The sequence below is a fragment of the Elephas maximus genome, chromosome 12, assembly GCF_024166365.1.
Source record: "Elephas maximus indicus isolate mEleMax1 chromosome 12, mEleMax1 primary haplotype, whole genome shotgun sequence".
NCBI classification, from domain to species: Eukaryota; Metazoa; Chordata; class Mammalia; order Proboscidea; family Elephantidae; genus Elephas; species Elephas maximus.
The window spans coordinates 62,414,505-62,427,883 of NC_064830.1; the positions used below are offsets into that span (position 1 = coordinate 62,414,505).

General features: G+C 57.3%; 1 protein-coding gene across 6 annotated transcripts in view; it reads right to left on the reverse strand.

The window, feature by feature from the left end:
* Nucleotides 1–13,379, reverse strand: part of CORO7 (coronin 7) — an 86,443-nt gene that overhangs the window by 25,672 nt on the left and 47,392 nt on the right. For 3 of the 6 annotated variants that reach the window (XM_049902983.1, XM_049902979.1, XM_049902981.1), the window contains 3 exons: nucleotides 12,079–12,129; nucleotides 5,857–5,943; nucleotides 5,299–5,381 (listed from right to left, as the gene is read on the reverse strand). In XM_049902983.1, coding sequence (XP_049758940.1) covers nucleotides 5,299–5,381; nucleotides 5,857–5,943; nucleotides 12,079–12,129 — 221 coding nt within the window. Of the gene's footprint in view, nucleotides 1–5,298; nucleotides 5,382–5,856; nucleotides 5,944–6,826; nucleotides 7,891–12,078; nucleotides 12,130–13,379 lie in introns of those variants that run through there. The other 3 variants (XM_049902984.1, XM_049902980.1, XM_049902982.1) reach the window with 3 other exon arrangements.

The following is a 13,379-nucleotide window of genomic DNA, read 5'->3' on the forward strand; positions in this document are numbered from 1 at the left end:
ACCACCTTCCTCCTTCGAGAAGGTGCCTCAAGCTGTCTTCTTCCAGGGCCCACTTGGGTGGTCCTGGGAACAGATGGCTTCTAGAACCTTCCTGCAGGGCCCCAGGCAATATACACAGCCTCAGCTACTCCATGCAGTCCCACTGCCCCTCCAAGTGGGCTCAGGCTGGGAGATCCTGCTCCCTGCCTCCTATCCCCAGCTGCAGAGTGGAGGTCGGGTTCAGGGGAGGGGCCGAGCCCGGGACTGGTGGGGCCAGGCAGCTCGGGGACAGGATCAAAGGTCTCATTGCAGATGGTGCCAGCCTGGTGGCCCTGTGCTGACCCTTCACCCCCCACACTGAGATGTGCCCAGGCTTTCCAGAAACCCTAGAAGTGGGAGTGTTTTCCAGGAAGGCCACAGGCTGAGGTGGGGGCAGAGCCAAGCCAGGGATGGGGTGCCAGAGCTTGGGGACAGTGACAGACATACAATGCCTTCTCTTATTATCTCAGACCGGGGGAGGGCTCAAGAAGGGGGCCCTGGGGCCTCAAAGAGGCCCAGCAAAGGCTGGCGTGAGCATCCTGGAGGCCCCAGGCCCTTCCAGGGGTCACACCCTGGCCCCAGCCTCAGCCTGGCTGGGAGTGATGGCCTGGCCCAGCATGGGGCACAGGCTCTGTGGGTGCAGGTATTGATGTCAGCAAGAGCCTGCCGGGCCACTCCAGCTCTGGATTCAATTAGCAGCTCTGAGGGCTCTGGCCCTTGGCCAAGGAGGCGGGTGTGGGTCATGGTGGGCAGTAGGTGGTGACAGAGGGCCTGGGTGGGACCCCTTCCTCCTGAGGCGGCAGTGGCAGTCCAGGTGGATTTCCCGGAGGCCTGGGTCCTATTAGGGGAGCAGCTCAGCGGGCTGCCCCCCCACGGCGGTTGTCAAAGGGCCCTTTGTGGGCCTGCGGCTGCGAAGTACATGTTTTCACTGCATGACCACACCTGGTCTCGTGGAATGGCACAGAGTGGGTGGGGTGACGGGACCGCAAGAGAGAGGGCTAGACACCACACCAGCCCTCACCACACCAGCCCTCCCAGAAAAGGTATTTGGGGTGTCTCATCAGATCAGGGGCTGAATGGAGGGCCAAGCCAGGATGATCCCAACACCTAGGGGCCACGGACAGGTCAAACATGGGACAACAGTGGCCTTGGGCTCTGGGTCCCATGGGTGGCACACTTGCTCATTTCACCCGACGGCCCCCCCTTACAGAGAGAAGTGACAGTTTGGGGAGAAAATATGGGACCTTACTACAGAGGTGAGGACAGGACCACAACCCAAGTGGGGATGCCAGGCCTGGGCAGGAGAGTTTGGGCCTCAGGGAGAGGGGCACGGGGCAGCTACAAGCAGCGGGATCTGCAGACCTTCTGGTGGGGCAGGGAGGGCAGCAGGCCCCAGGAGCACCTTGGCACACAAGCAGCATCTTGGGTCTGGGGTCTGGCCAAAAGTATACACCCCAGGGCTAAGCAGAGGCTCGACCCCAGCTTCTAGCCTGCCAGGGGCTGGAGACCAGGTGACCTAACAAAGACCTGCCTTCTCTGGGCCTCAGCTGTGTCTTCAGTAAAATGCAGACAAAACTCTCCACCTGCCTGTGTCCTGGGGAGAGGAGAGGGCAACGGAGGAGCTGCTGTCTGTTGGACAGCTCACTGTGTTCCTCATCCTTTAAGCCCACACTCGCTCTCAAACTCACACAGAACTCACACACATTCACTCACTCATACTCCCAAAACACACTCATTCACATTCACTTGTTCTCATGCTCACTCACACTCACCCCCGACTCCCATGTATTTACACTGACACACACCACCTCAGACTCCCACATTCATTTTCACTCAATCACTCACAACACATACACTCACACCCTCTGCACGCTCACGCAATTCACCCTAACACCAACACTCATTCACATACACTTATACCCTCTCACACAGTAACACATTCACACCCTGACACACAATACACTCATTCTCACACTCATACTTCACTAACTCACACTTACTTTCACACACTCTTAGACTCACACACTCCGAATAAATGCCCAGCATCACAGGCATCGTTTCTGTGACACTTGGCCCAGAGAATAAGCTCTGCCCACCCCTCTGGTCCCTGCGTCCAGCACTGGGCCTGGCGCACAAAGTGGGGACTGGCCACCAGGGCCTGCTTCCCAGAGCAGGAGCCTGTGCCCTGGGTGGGCCCTGGCACCCAGCCCGCTCCTCACTGCAGCCCGTCTCCTTGTGGGAAGTGAAAGGGGTCTGCAGAAGGGGGCCCTTAAGAGAGTGGTGGACACGGAGTCTCCCATGAGAGAGGGTGGGGAGAGAACTAGGCACATCCTGACCCCGGCCCCCTCTAGCTCTTACACGTGCACAGACTGTTCTGCCTAAACCAAAATGGAAAATATGTAAAAAGGAAATGAAACTGGGGGAGGTGCGCAGAGGACACAGAGGCATCCCCCCAGTGGCTGTGCCCGCCCAATTCACTTCTCTCCTGCAGTCCACATGCCCTAGTGTCCCTGACACTACAGGGGTTAGGGAGGGGCTCCGGCCTCAGGGACCCTGGGGAGTGGAGGCAGGTGATGTGGCACCACTCAGACCAGCCTGGATGTGGGCACGCACCCTTGGTACCACTAGCTTAGTGGAGGGTGGGAGGGCCCCAGCTCCTCCCCCAGGGGCCAGGCTGGCTGGGCTGGGGGAACAACACTGGCCTGGCTGACCATCTGGGAGTGATTTGAGAAATTTCAGGCCTTGTTGGTCCTGTGGGGCTATTCTTAACTGCTGAAATTACAGGGTCAGCCTTGGCTAGTGGCACCTTGGGGTCTGCACAGCATTAACCCCTGCAGAGGCCACACTGGGCTAGGCTGGTTTGAATGGGGGAGGGGGGAGCACAAATGGGCCAGGGCAGAGCCCAAGTGCAGGAATCGGTGGGTGAGGAGCCCTGACTGCAGTGCTGGGTGCTTTTCTAGGCTAGCCACTCTCCCTGGCTCGCCTGCGGGGGGGGGGGGGGGGGGCGGGGAGTGGTGGGCACTGTGGCGAGGAGCTGTCTGGGCCCAGGACGGCTTGGGGCCAAGATGTGGTACAGATTCAGGGCACAGAGATAGGGTGCACTTGGAGCCAGAGGCCCAGGACCGACTCCTCCAGGGCAGGAGTGAGTGCTGAAATGCTCCACTCTGAACGAATCCCCACAGCCACACAGGCCTGGCAGAGCAAGCACAGAACAACCCTGCTAGGCCTCAGGTTACTCATCTGTAAAATGAGCCTCCCTAGCTTCCCAGCCCTCCCAGGGTCGTGTGAGACAGGAAGGAAGGGGAGTTACCCTGATCGCTGTCTCGCCTCTGGGGGGCTCTCAGCCTGGTTCCCCCAGCAGGAGCAATGATGGGCACACAGGGAAGGGCTCTTCTGTGGTGTCCACCAAGACCCTACAGCCCTGGCCGCCCCCAGACATACTGCCTTTGCTGCGCCTGGAGGATGGACAGGTCATTATGCCCTCCATGACTCAGTTGTGAAATGGAAGGGGGAGGGGCTGGGCCAGCAAGCTGCCCAGGCTCTTTCCTGGCCCTAACATTCCCAGATCCCAAGTGCGCAGCCTGGGAAAGCCCCGTGCCGGCCCTTCCCTGAGTCATGGCTAAGGTGCGCTGTTGTGTCAGAGCGAACAGGGACCAAGTCCTGCTCCCACCCCGCTCCCCAGCCTCGGCAAGTCCCTGAACCTCCCCAAGGCTCGGTTTCCTTGGCTGTGGCTGAGCAGACTGAATAGGACGGGTCACTGGGGCCTGGTCCTCTGCAAGTGCTGGCCATGGGCCTGCTACTGTCTGGATCCTGAGATGGCTGGGCTGGCTGGGGCCAGCCTACTCAGAGGCCCACGTAGAGATGGGCCAGTATGCCTGGGTCCACACTGGGATGGATTAGTGCTCCCAGGCCCAAGAAGGGATGTACTCCAAAGTGCACATGGGGATGAAATAATGTTTCAGGCCCACAAGTTAGTGGGACGAGTTAGTGCTCCCCAGCCCACATGGGGATGAATCAGTGTTCCAGGTTCGTATGGGGACACGCTCCCCAGCCCAGACAGGGACGAGTCAGTGCTCCCAGGCCCACACAGGGATAAGTCAGTGCTCCGGTTCCACATGGGAACATGCTCCCAGGCCCACATGGGGACAGGCCAGTGCTCTGGGTCCATATGGGGATGTGCTCCCTAGCCCACATGGGAACGGGTCAGCGCTCCCAGTCCCACAAGGGGATGGGGTCAGTGCTCCCAGGACCATACGGGGGTAAGTCATTGCTCTGGATCCATATGCGGACACGGTCCCCAGCACACATGGGGATGGGTCAGTGCTCCCAGGCCCACACAGGGACAAGTCAATGCTCCAGGTTCATATGGGGATGCACACTCCAGCCCACACGGGGATGTCAATGCTCCCAGGCCCACATGGGGATAGGTCAGCGCTCCGGGTCCATATGGGGATGTGTCCTCCAGCCCACATGGGGACGGGTCAGAGCTCTGGGTCCATATGGGAATGCACTCTCCAGCTCACATGGGGATGGGCTGGTGCTCCCAGGTCCACATGGGTATGGGTCGATGCTCTGGGTCCATATGGGGACATGCTTCTCACCCCACACAAGGATAGGATATACTCCCAGGTCCTCACCAAGCATGTCCACAAACCCTCATCCACATACTTCCTGGGAGGGAGAGACAAGAATGATGTATGCTGGGCCACACCTCCCAGGCTGGTGGCTGGTTGCTGCCTCACCTGGGACAAATCAGGGACGGACATGGGGCGGTGCTGTGAATAACTCATAAATACTGGAAGAGCCTAGGGCCTTCCCCATCTGCCACTCGTTGGACCCTCCACACGTGCCCCATGACCCCCCCATCTCAACCCCGGCCTCTCCAGATGCCCAGCCCCACCAACACTCTACAACAATTCAAGTACCCCCCAAGCCTCCTGCACCATGTCTGCCAGGCCGCAGTTCCCTCCCCAAATGCCAACATGTACCACGAGTCAGCCTCGGTGGCCCAGCATGAGTCCCCAGGATGTGAAACCTACCCCCTAGACCACATGGGGCCATGCAGCTGTGGTTGGCTGGGCACACCTGCCCACAAGAGCTGCCTCACTACCCCTGCTCATTGGGCGCCAGACCAGGGTGCCAGGTCCTGTTCAGGAACGCCCTGAACATCCCAAGACTGAGCCCTCGGCGACAACCTGGCTAAGTCCATCAAGCCTGGACTCAGGGACACCATCTGGGCCCTCCCAGCCCAGCCCCGCCCCAGCACCCGAGGGCTCCTACCCAGGTGAGGTGTCCAGGGTCAGGGAAGCCAGGGCGCTGGAGAGAAGCCGGGTGTCCCAGAGCTTCACTTCATGTTCCCGCATCTGCAGAGGGGGACAAAGGGGTGCAGAGATGGGCTCAGAGAGGGACTTGGGGGCTAACTCTCTCCCAGCCGAAACCCCTGGGGAGCCCAGGGTCAGAGGTACAGAGCCTGGCATGGAGCGCTCACCCCACAGCAAGGCCTGGAGGGTGTATGTTGGAAGGCAAGTTTGAGTTATCATGTCCCTTTAAGAGCTCCAAGGTGACAAGTGATGAGGGGAGGTTCTCTCCATGAACTCCCGTCCCTCTGGGGCTGCCACAGTTCCCAGGGTCAGGCTGAGCTACTGCAGATGGAATGTGCCCATTTTCAGCATCTGTCGGCCCCCTGGGGCTCTGAGACCCAGCTGTGTGGCTGGGGCCGTATATGGACAGTCCTGGAACAGGCCGCCTGCCCCTGGCCCCTGCCACTGGGGCTGGAGCCCACTCAGGGCTGTACATGCCCCTTGCCTTCATTGTGCCACTCACTTAGGGGAGCCCTACCTGGTTGGCCCCCGTGGACACAAAGTGCTCCTGGGTGCCTGTCCACACCAGCTGGCTGGTCCTGCAATTCTCATGGGCCTGTGTGCTCTGTGGGAGGCAAGAAATGGCACTGAGCCACTGGGGTCCCCACTGGGAATGAGCGCCTGCCAGGGCAGACCCTAGATGGCGAAGTTCTGCCACCCACCTGCCTGGGGCAGAGCAGGTGGGTCTTCCCCTAAGAAGCCCTAGGGGCCAGGCTGAGTGAGGACATATAGATAGCAGGATGAGCCCCAGCCTGCACCACAGGGAGGGCACCTGGTGGCAGAGGACAGTCTCGCCTGCTGCGCTATCAGCTCAGTTTCCCTCCTCCTTAGTGTCCATCAGCACTGCCTGGCTCAGCCCAGGCCCCTGCTCCCACAGCTATGGGTGCTCAAGGCGGCAGCACTCTCTGGTCTCTGCAGGTGCCCTGGAGGAAGCCCTCAGGTGAAGGGCACCATGCTGGCATCTGGTCTTAGTCCTGGCATCCAAGAGCTGCACAGCCCCAGAGAGCCCCAGCCACTCTGAACCTCGTATTTCTTGCTTGTGCACAGGCAGGGCTGCTGCATATTAGCTGAATCCATGCAGAAGAAACAGGCCTGTTGCAAAGCACCATGCAAATCAAGGGATTCTGAGTCTTACTGCCGCCTCTTGATGCTGCCTGCCAGGGCTGGCGAGGGGCCTGTGCCAAGCCTTGGGGCGCAGTCCCCAGAGAGGGCCGAGTATGCCCCTCTTGGCCTCCGGCGCCGCTGGGGTTGCCAGCAGGAAGGCTTCCTGGAAACGGGTCCCAGAGAGGGAAGGAGCATTCACCCTGTGGGTGAGGGCGGGCAGCCAGGTCTCCCTGGGCCCAGGCTGGGGAGCCGAGGGGGGCCAGAGGAAATGCAAACAGCCCCCTCCCAGTCACCCTGGCCCCTGGAGCCTGAGATGAGGGACCCTGTTACCAAAAATAGCTCACCCCGAACCGTGGCCAGCTTCCTCCAAGCTTCCCACGGTCTCCTTGGGAATGAATTAGGGAGGGAAGGCCTGTGAGGAGCTGGCCCAGGGCCCCTGCCCCTGCCTCCACAGTGGCCAGCCCCAGCGTGGGAGACCATTGGAAAAAGCTCTGTATCATTCAAGGGGCTTTTCTCACTCTTCCCTTCCCACCCAGCCTCAGCCAGCACAGGAAGTAGGGGCTGGAGCCTGAGAACCAGGGACCCACACATCTCGTTCCATGCAAGAGGGGCTGGGAGTCAGGGCAAGGGTCAGGACACTGGCCAGCCCCACCCCATGCCTGAGTTGCTCAGAAGTGTCATTTGGCCCCTTGCTCTCTGTCAGTGTGCAAACACTCCCTCTAGTAAGCAGTACACCAGATGAGTTAAGACAAGTCCACATATCCTTCATCCAACAAATATGGGATACTCTCACCAGCCAGCACTGTGCTAGAAGCCAGACACCTCTCAGATGGAGGGGTCGCATAATGGGCTTCAGAACTTGGTGAAGAAGGGTGCTTGGGCATCTATTGTTTCAAAATAGCAATGTTTGAGCGGCACACTGTACTGGGTGCTGGGGATACGGTGAACAAAACAGGAAAGGTTCCTAAACTCACTGAAGATACAAGTCACAGAGGCAGATGGGAAATAAACAGAAAGAACTCCATCATTAGGCATGGGAGGGTATACAGTAGAAGTTAAGAGTGCAAACTCTGCAAAGGTGTAAGGGCTGACACACACGTGGAGTGCTCCCAACTCTACCTGCACATTTCAAAGCTACATTTTTTTAAAGCTAAGGACAGGATATAACTGAAGGAGGTAGATGGAAAGGGTCAGGAGGAGCCTCTCTGAAAGGTAATGTTTGCACTAAAACAGAAAGGGCCAGTAGGTCTAAGCGCAGGTGTGAGCAGGGCAGAGGGTCAGTGTGTGCAGAATCAGGGACTGGAGGGACACAGAGGCCAGGTGGGGAGTGAGGCAAAGGAGGCCGTATCAGAGCCTGCAGCCCAGGGCTTCCATTCCGCATTTTTTGTGCAGAGGCACAGGTGAGGGATGGAACCTACCTTGGCCTGTTATCTCCCACCTTGTATCTCCCACCTTCCTATTTCACACATGGGGATATCAGAGACCTAGAGAGAGGAGGAGGCTACCTGCTTAAAGTCATCCAGCAAGACAGTTGGCAGCCTGGAGCCCTGGAGGCACAATGGTTAAGTGCTCAGCTGCTAACCAAAAAAGGTCGGTGGTTTGAACCTACCGGTGGTTCCCAGGGGAAAAAAAAATCTGGCTATCTGCTCCCTGTGAAGATTCCAATTACAGCCTAGAAAACGCTATGGGGCAGTTCTGCTCTGTCACGTGGGGTTGCTATGAGTTGGAATCAACTTTACTGCGCACAACAATATATGTATCTCATGCTTCAATAATAAAATGAGACAGCTGGAGGCCTCCTGAGCCTCCTGGCTGTTAACATTCTCAATTTGCACATGAAGAACTAGAAGCTCAGAGAGGTGACAACTTACACAAAGGCAGGTGGGGAGGAGGCAGCAAAGACAGATGAGGAGGAGTCCAAGGTGTCTCTTACGCATTCACACCTCCTGCATGCTCACGCACACACACACCCACCCCCCACCTCAGGCATGTGCGCACACACCCGACATCAGGCACGCGCGCACACACACACACCCCCTACCTCAGGCACCCTCCTGTTGTCAGCGGACGCTCCAGGGAGAGCTCATGCTGGGGGCAAAAGCCAGACAGGGCCCAGGATGGGAGGTGTACACTGGGCAGCTCAGGGCAGTGTGGGTGGGCGGGGCCTGGTCCTGGCTACATAGCTCTCACCCACCTTCTCACCTTCCAGAACCTAAGGGCAGGGACCACATGGCAAGGCTGAGACAAGGTAGAGCCTCAGGCTGTGGGCCGATGCTCCCCACTGTACGCACAACTTGGTTTGCCCAGAGGGCCACAGGAACCCCTCAGGCAGGGGAGGAATGCCACCGCCCCCCTCCCTTCCTCTGTCACCAGATCCCTGGAATGGTTTTCAGTATCAAAAATGGAAAGTTCTTCATCTCTGACCACAGGCCCTCAGAGCCTCATTTTCAAGGCTGCCACTGGACCCAGGCATCTCAAGGCCCCGCCCTGCCACAGAGGTTGGGGGGTGGTGGCTGCAGGGAACTCCCGAGTCCAAAGGCCCGGCCCCAGGGTCTCCCTCTCTAGGGGGGACATAGGTCCTGCTGGGGGGATACCTCTGTCCCAACAGTAGCAGAGGGCGATCTGCCTGTTGATGAGCCTCACAAAAGCTTTGCCAGCCCCTCATTCTTCCTGACACCTGGGCCTGAGAGAACAGGAGGACGTGGCAGAGCCGCCCAGCCAGGGCAGCGGGAAGAGGCGCATACCCAGCATTCCAGCACTCCAGCCCTGCTCAGTCCCCATGGCAACGCTTCCTGTGGGGCAGGGCAGCTGCATGGGCTCCTTCTTTGGGGACCTTCTCCAAAATGATAAGACCCCCCACCACCTACTCCCCTCTCAGCCAGGCCCTGTTCCTGCACGGGCGCTCTGGCCGAGGCCTGGCCTGACTTCTCCAGGAGTAGATGGGAGGTAGCTGGCCCCCCTCAAGCTGGGAGGGCTCATTCCAGGCTCGGTCCTGCCCTCTGAAGAGAGGCCCTGAGGATGGGCTGCTTCCTCCTTATACACTCAGGACTTCTGTCGGCCGTGAATGTGCATAAATGTAAGTTTACAAAAAGTAGGGGGTGAACAGCAGAGACCCAGCCAAATTTTCCCCTTCTAGGTTTCTTAGGCTCAGGTAGCCAGACGCAGGGCCCCAAAGGCGGCAGTGGAGGGAGGCCTCTTTGACTCCTCCCCAGCCTGTCTCAGGTTTCCTACGGGAGAGGTGAGGCTCAGGATCCCGTAAAAAAAAACCATGGTCCTGAGGGAAGGGCAGAGGACAGAGATCAGCGCCCCCAGCCCTGAGCACCCTCCCTGGAGTCTGTGCCAGCTCCAAAGGCCCCCACCAGCTGGGAAGGAGGGTCTTATAAGCAGGGGCTCCCACAGGGCTCCCCTGAGCTAGCCCCTCTCACACTGACCCTGGCCGCCAGCAGCAGTTTTCCTAATAGAAGCCAGGTGTAGGCCAGATGCCCTGGGCAGAAGTGGGGGCAGGGCACGCGGAGGGCGGCTTTCCAGGCTCCACAGCCCCTGCACCCCTTGGCTCAGCACAGGCACCATCCCAGCAGCTGGGAGTGGGGGTGCAGAGCCACCCCGACGCTTCGGAGCCCCTTGGACAGTTGCCACTATTTTCCTCCTCAGTGGCATCTGTCACTGGCGCTCTTTCTGGAGGAGTAAGGGTGGAAGGAGGAGGAGGGGGGCGGGAGAGAGAAGGAGTAACATGGCCTGGGGAGATGGGGGCAATGCCCAGTTGGGGCAGTAATGGGGGTGCCCGCAGTCACTCGGGGAACCTGGGTGGAAGAGGGCAATTGAGAAAGTTGGCAGGGGTGGCGTCTCTATCTCCCTCCTTCAGATTGAACCCAGGACCCCTCTTCTGCTCAAAATCTTGGAGGTTAGCCAAAGAAAGCTCCTGAGTTCTGGCTCCTGCTCACATCCACATCATTGTGATATGCAAACAGCTACCACCCCACCAGCTATAGAAGCAGAAGGGGCCAAAGCTCAGCTGACCCTCCAGGAACTGTTCCGAGGGTGTGGCTAAAACCATGTCTGCCCTGCTCCTCCCACCTGTCAGGTGGGCCTGCCAGAAATGGCGCTGACTAGATTTTCTAGGCCAAACAGTTGTGATTTGCTACATAAACAGGATTTTGTGTGCATGTGTGTATGTGGGGTAAAGGGATACAGGGGGCTCCCAGGCTGGGTTTAGCTGGCTGTTCATACGCCACCAGAGTGGGGAACAAGTCCGAGAATTGCAAAAGGGGCATGTGTGACGGCCCTGGCCCTTCCCGGGGGAGCCCCTCCCACCAGAGCTAGCAGCAAGACCCTAAACTTTACCCTTCTTGGGGAAAAAGCCTCCAGAGCTCCTAGAAAGATCTTTCTAAAAATGGAAATCTACTCATTCAACTTCCTGCGTAGAAGTCTCTTAAATTAAAACGGTAAATTTTATGTTACATTTTACCACATTAACAAAGAAGAATCTCAAAACAGCTAGAGGAACAAGCCCTTCACCATGGCTAGTCTTTACCCCCTCCACGTTCCTCCCTAGCACACTCCAGCCACATGTCCCCACCTCAGCCATCTGAGCGTGCCCCTTTGTACTATCCAGGCTCAGCTCCAAGGCCAGCTCCTCAGCGAAGCACTTAGTCACCCCATTCAGAGCGACCAGTTGCCACAGAGTTGACTCCAACTCATAGCGACCTTATGTGAGTCAGAGTAGAACTATGCCCTATACGGTTTGAAATGGCTGATTTTTCAGAAGCAGATGACCAGGTCTTTCATCAGAAGTGTCTCTGAGTGGACTGGAAAGACTAACCTTTTGGTTAGCAGCCGAGTACGTTAACCATTTGCACCACGCGTGGACTCCCCATCCAGAGCAGCCCCCTAGCAGTTGCTCTGGGGCATGGCCTATGTCTCTGTCTCATTCATCACAGAATAGTCAACGCCTGGCACTGAGCTGCTGCCCCAGACACCTTTGTCCAGTGGATGCATGATTCTCTGGAGGCTCAATGCCTGAGGCATGACACATGCTTTCCTGCTGGGAACTCAACAGCCACCCGCAAGCATGATGTGCACACACCCCGACACCATCTTGAGATCAGTAGGCCCCACCCAGCATAGCACAGAGGCCCTGCACCACAGAGATGGAGTAGGGGGTGCCAGGGGCAGCGGGCAGAGGCCCTGAGTCATGATGTGTCCTTCTGGTCCCCCATGGCTGGCCTCTACCAACCATGCCAGGGAGGAGGGTGAGAGGCGAGGGTATTCAGGGTGAAGGAAGTTGGAATCTGAAATTAGCTTCCCAAAGCCACAGGACTCCTCCACTGGTAGCCTGTGGGCAGCCTGGTCGTGCCCCACCCTGTGATCAGGGCCTGGCCCTTCCTGGACCCAGAGCCTGTTTCCCAGAAACAGCTTCCAACAGCGGGAGCCTGACTCCCAGGTGTCCCCCATGCGCCCACCTGGGCCTCACTACAGGGGGCTGGGGGTGGGGCAGCATGTGTCTGAGAGGGAACAGGTCTGCAGGTGCCGAGCCTGCTGCATCTCCATCTGCCGAACCCTCTGGTCCTCAGCCTGCACGTGCCCACACAAAACTTGCCTGTGAGGACTTGGCCTTTGCTCTGGGGTCGAAGACCCGCAGCTGCTTGTCCTGGAAAAGAGCACAGGAAGGACAGAGTAGGCTTAGTGCGGTCAGCGTGACTGGGAAGCCAGCTCATTCTCCAGCACACAGGGTTGGCCTCACACACCAGGGGACCCCTCCCACCCTGGATTCACCTCACCGCAAGGGGCAAGTCCCATTTCCTGCCCCAGTCAACCAGAAAAGAGAACTCAGTGACAACAGGCATGTTTTCTGAGAAGGGACTCTGCCAGGCACACTACGAGTGTAACCTTGCTGTGTCTTCCCAATGACCTCAGAAGGGGGTGCTGGACCTACAACCACAGACAGAGAAATGGAGGCCCGGAACTAAGGTCACTTGTGTGTCCAGCTCTGTGCTAGGCCTGGCCAGGAGGCGTTCACATGACAATGTCATTTTGGTATACAAGGACCTTTAAGTCTAATCAGGGAAGACAAGCTTACACATCCTACCCATGTGCTCAACACACATTGGTTGGCACAGATTAACTAAGGGTGGGGATGGGAACATTTAAGAAAGAAAGAAGTCTGTTCTAAAATGAAATGCCCACAGCTTGTATGAAAAAAACAAAACCTGTTATTATCAAGTTGATTTCGACTCATGGCAACCCCATGTGTTACAGAGTAGAACTGCTCCATAAGGTTTTCTTGGCCATAATCTTTATGGAAGCAAATCACCAGGCCTTTCTTCTGTGGAGCCACGGGTGGGTCTAAAGTGCCAATCTTTAGATTAGTAGTCGAGCGCAAACCATTTGCAGCAGCCAAGATCCTTGGTTACCTTGTATAGGATCTTATTCATGTGACATCGTGTGTGTGTGTATGGTGTACGTGTGAGTATTCTGGTGTGGGTATACGTGTGGTGTATGTGTACATATATATACATGCATAAAGAACTGCAGCACAGGCTATCACTACCAAACGTTCTGATCAGGTCACAACAGACGGATCCTGGTAGAAGGAGGGAAAATGTGGAACAGAACTTCAAATTCTCAGAAAGAATCCAGATTTACTGGACCTATTGAAACTGGAGACATCCTGAGTCTACTGCCCTGAGATACTCTCTTAACCTTGAACTCAAATTATTCCCTAGAGTCGCCTTTTAACTAAACAGTAGGTTAGCTCAAAAAATAGTGCATATTACCCTTGTGTGTTACACTGTTTTAAAAAATCATCCATGAGACCAAACAGACAACAGTTACTCTAAAGCACAGATGAGGAGGCTGCGGGGCAATGAGACTAAGTTAATGGGAGTGAAACAACTAAAA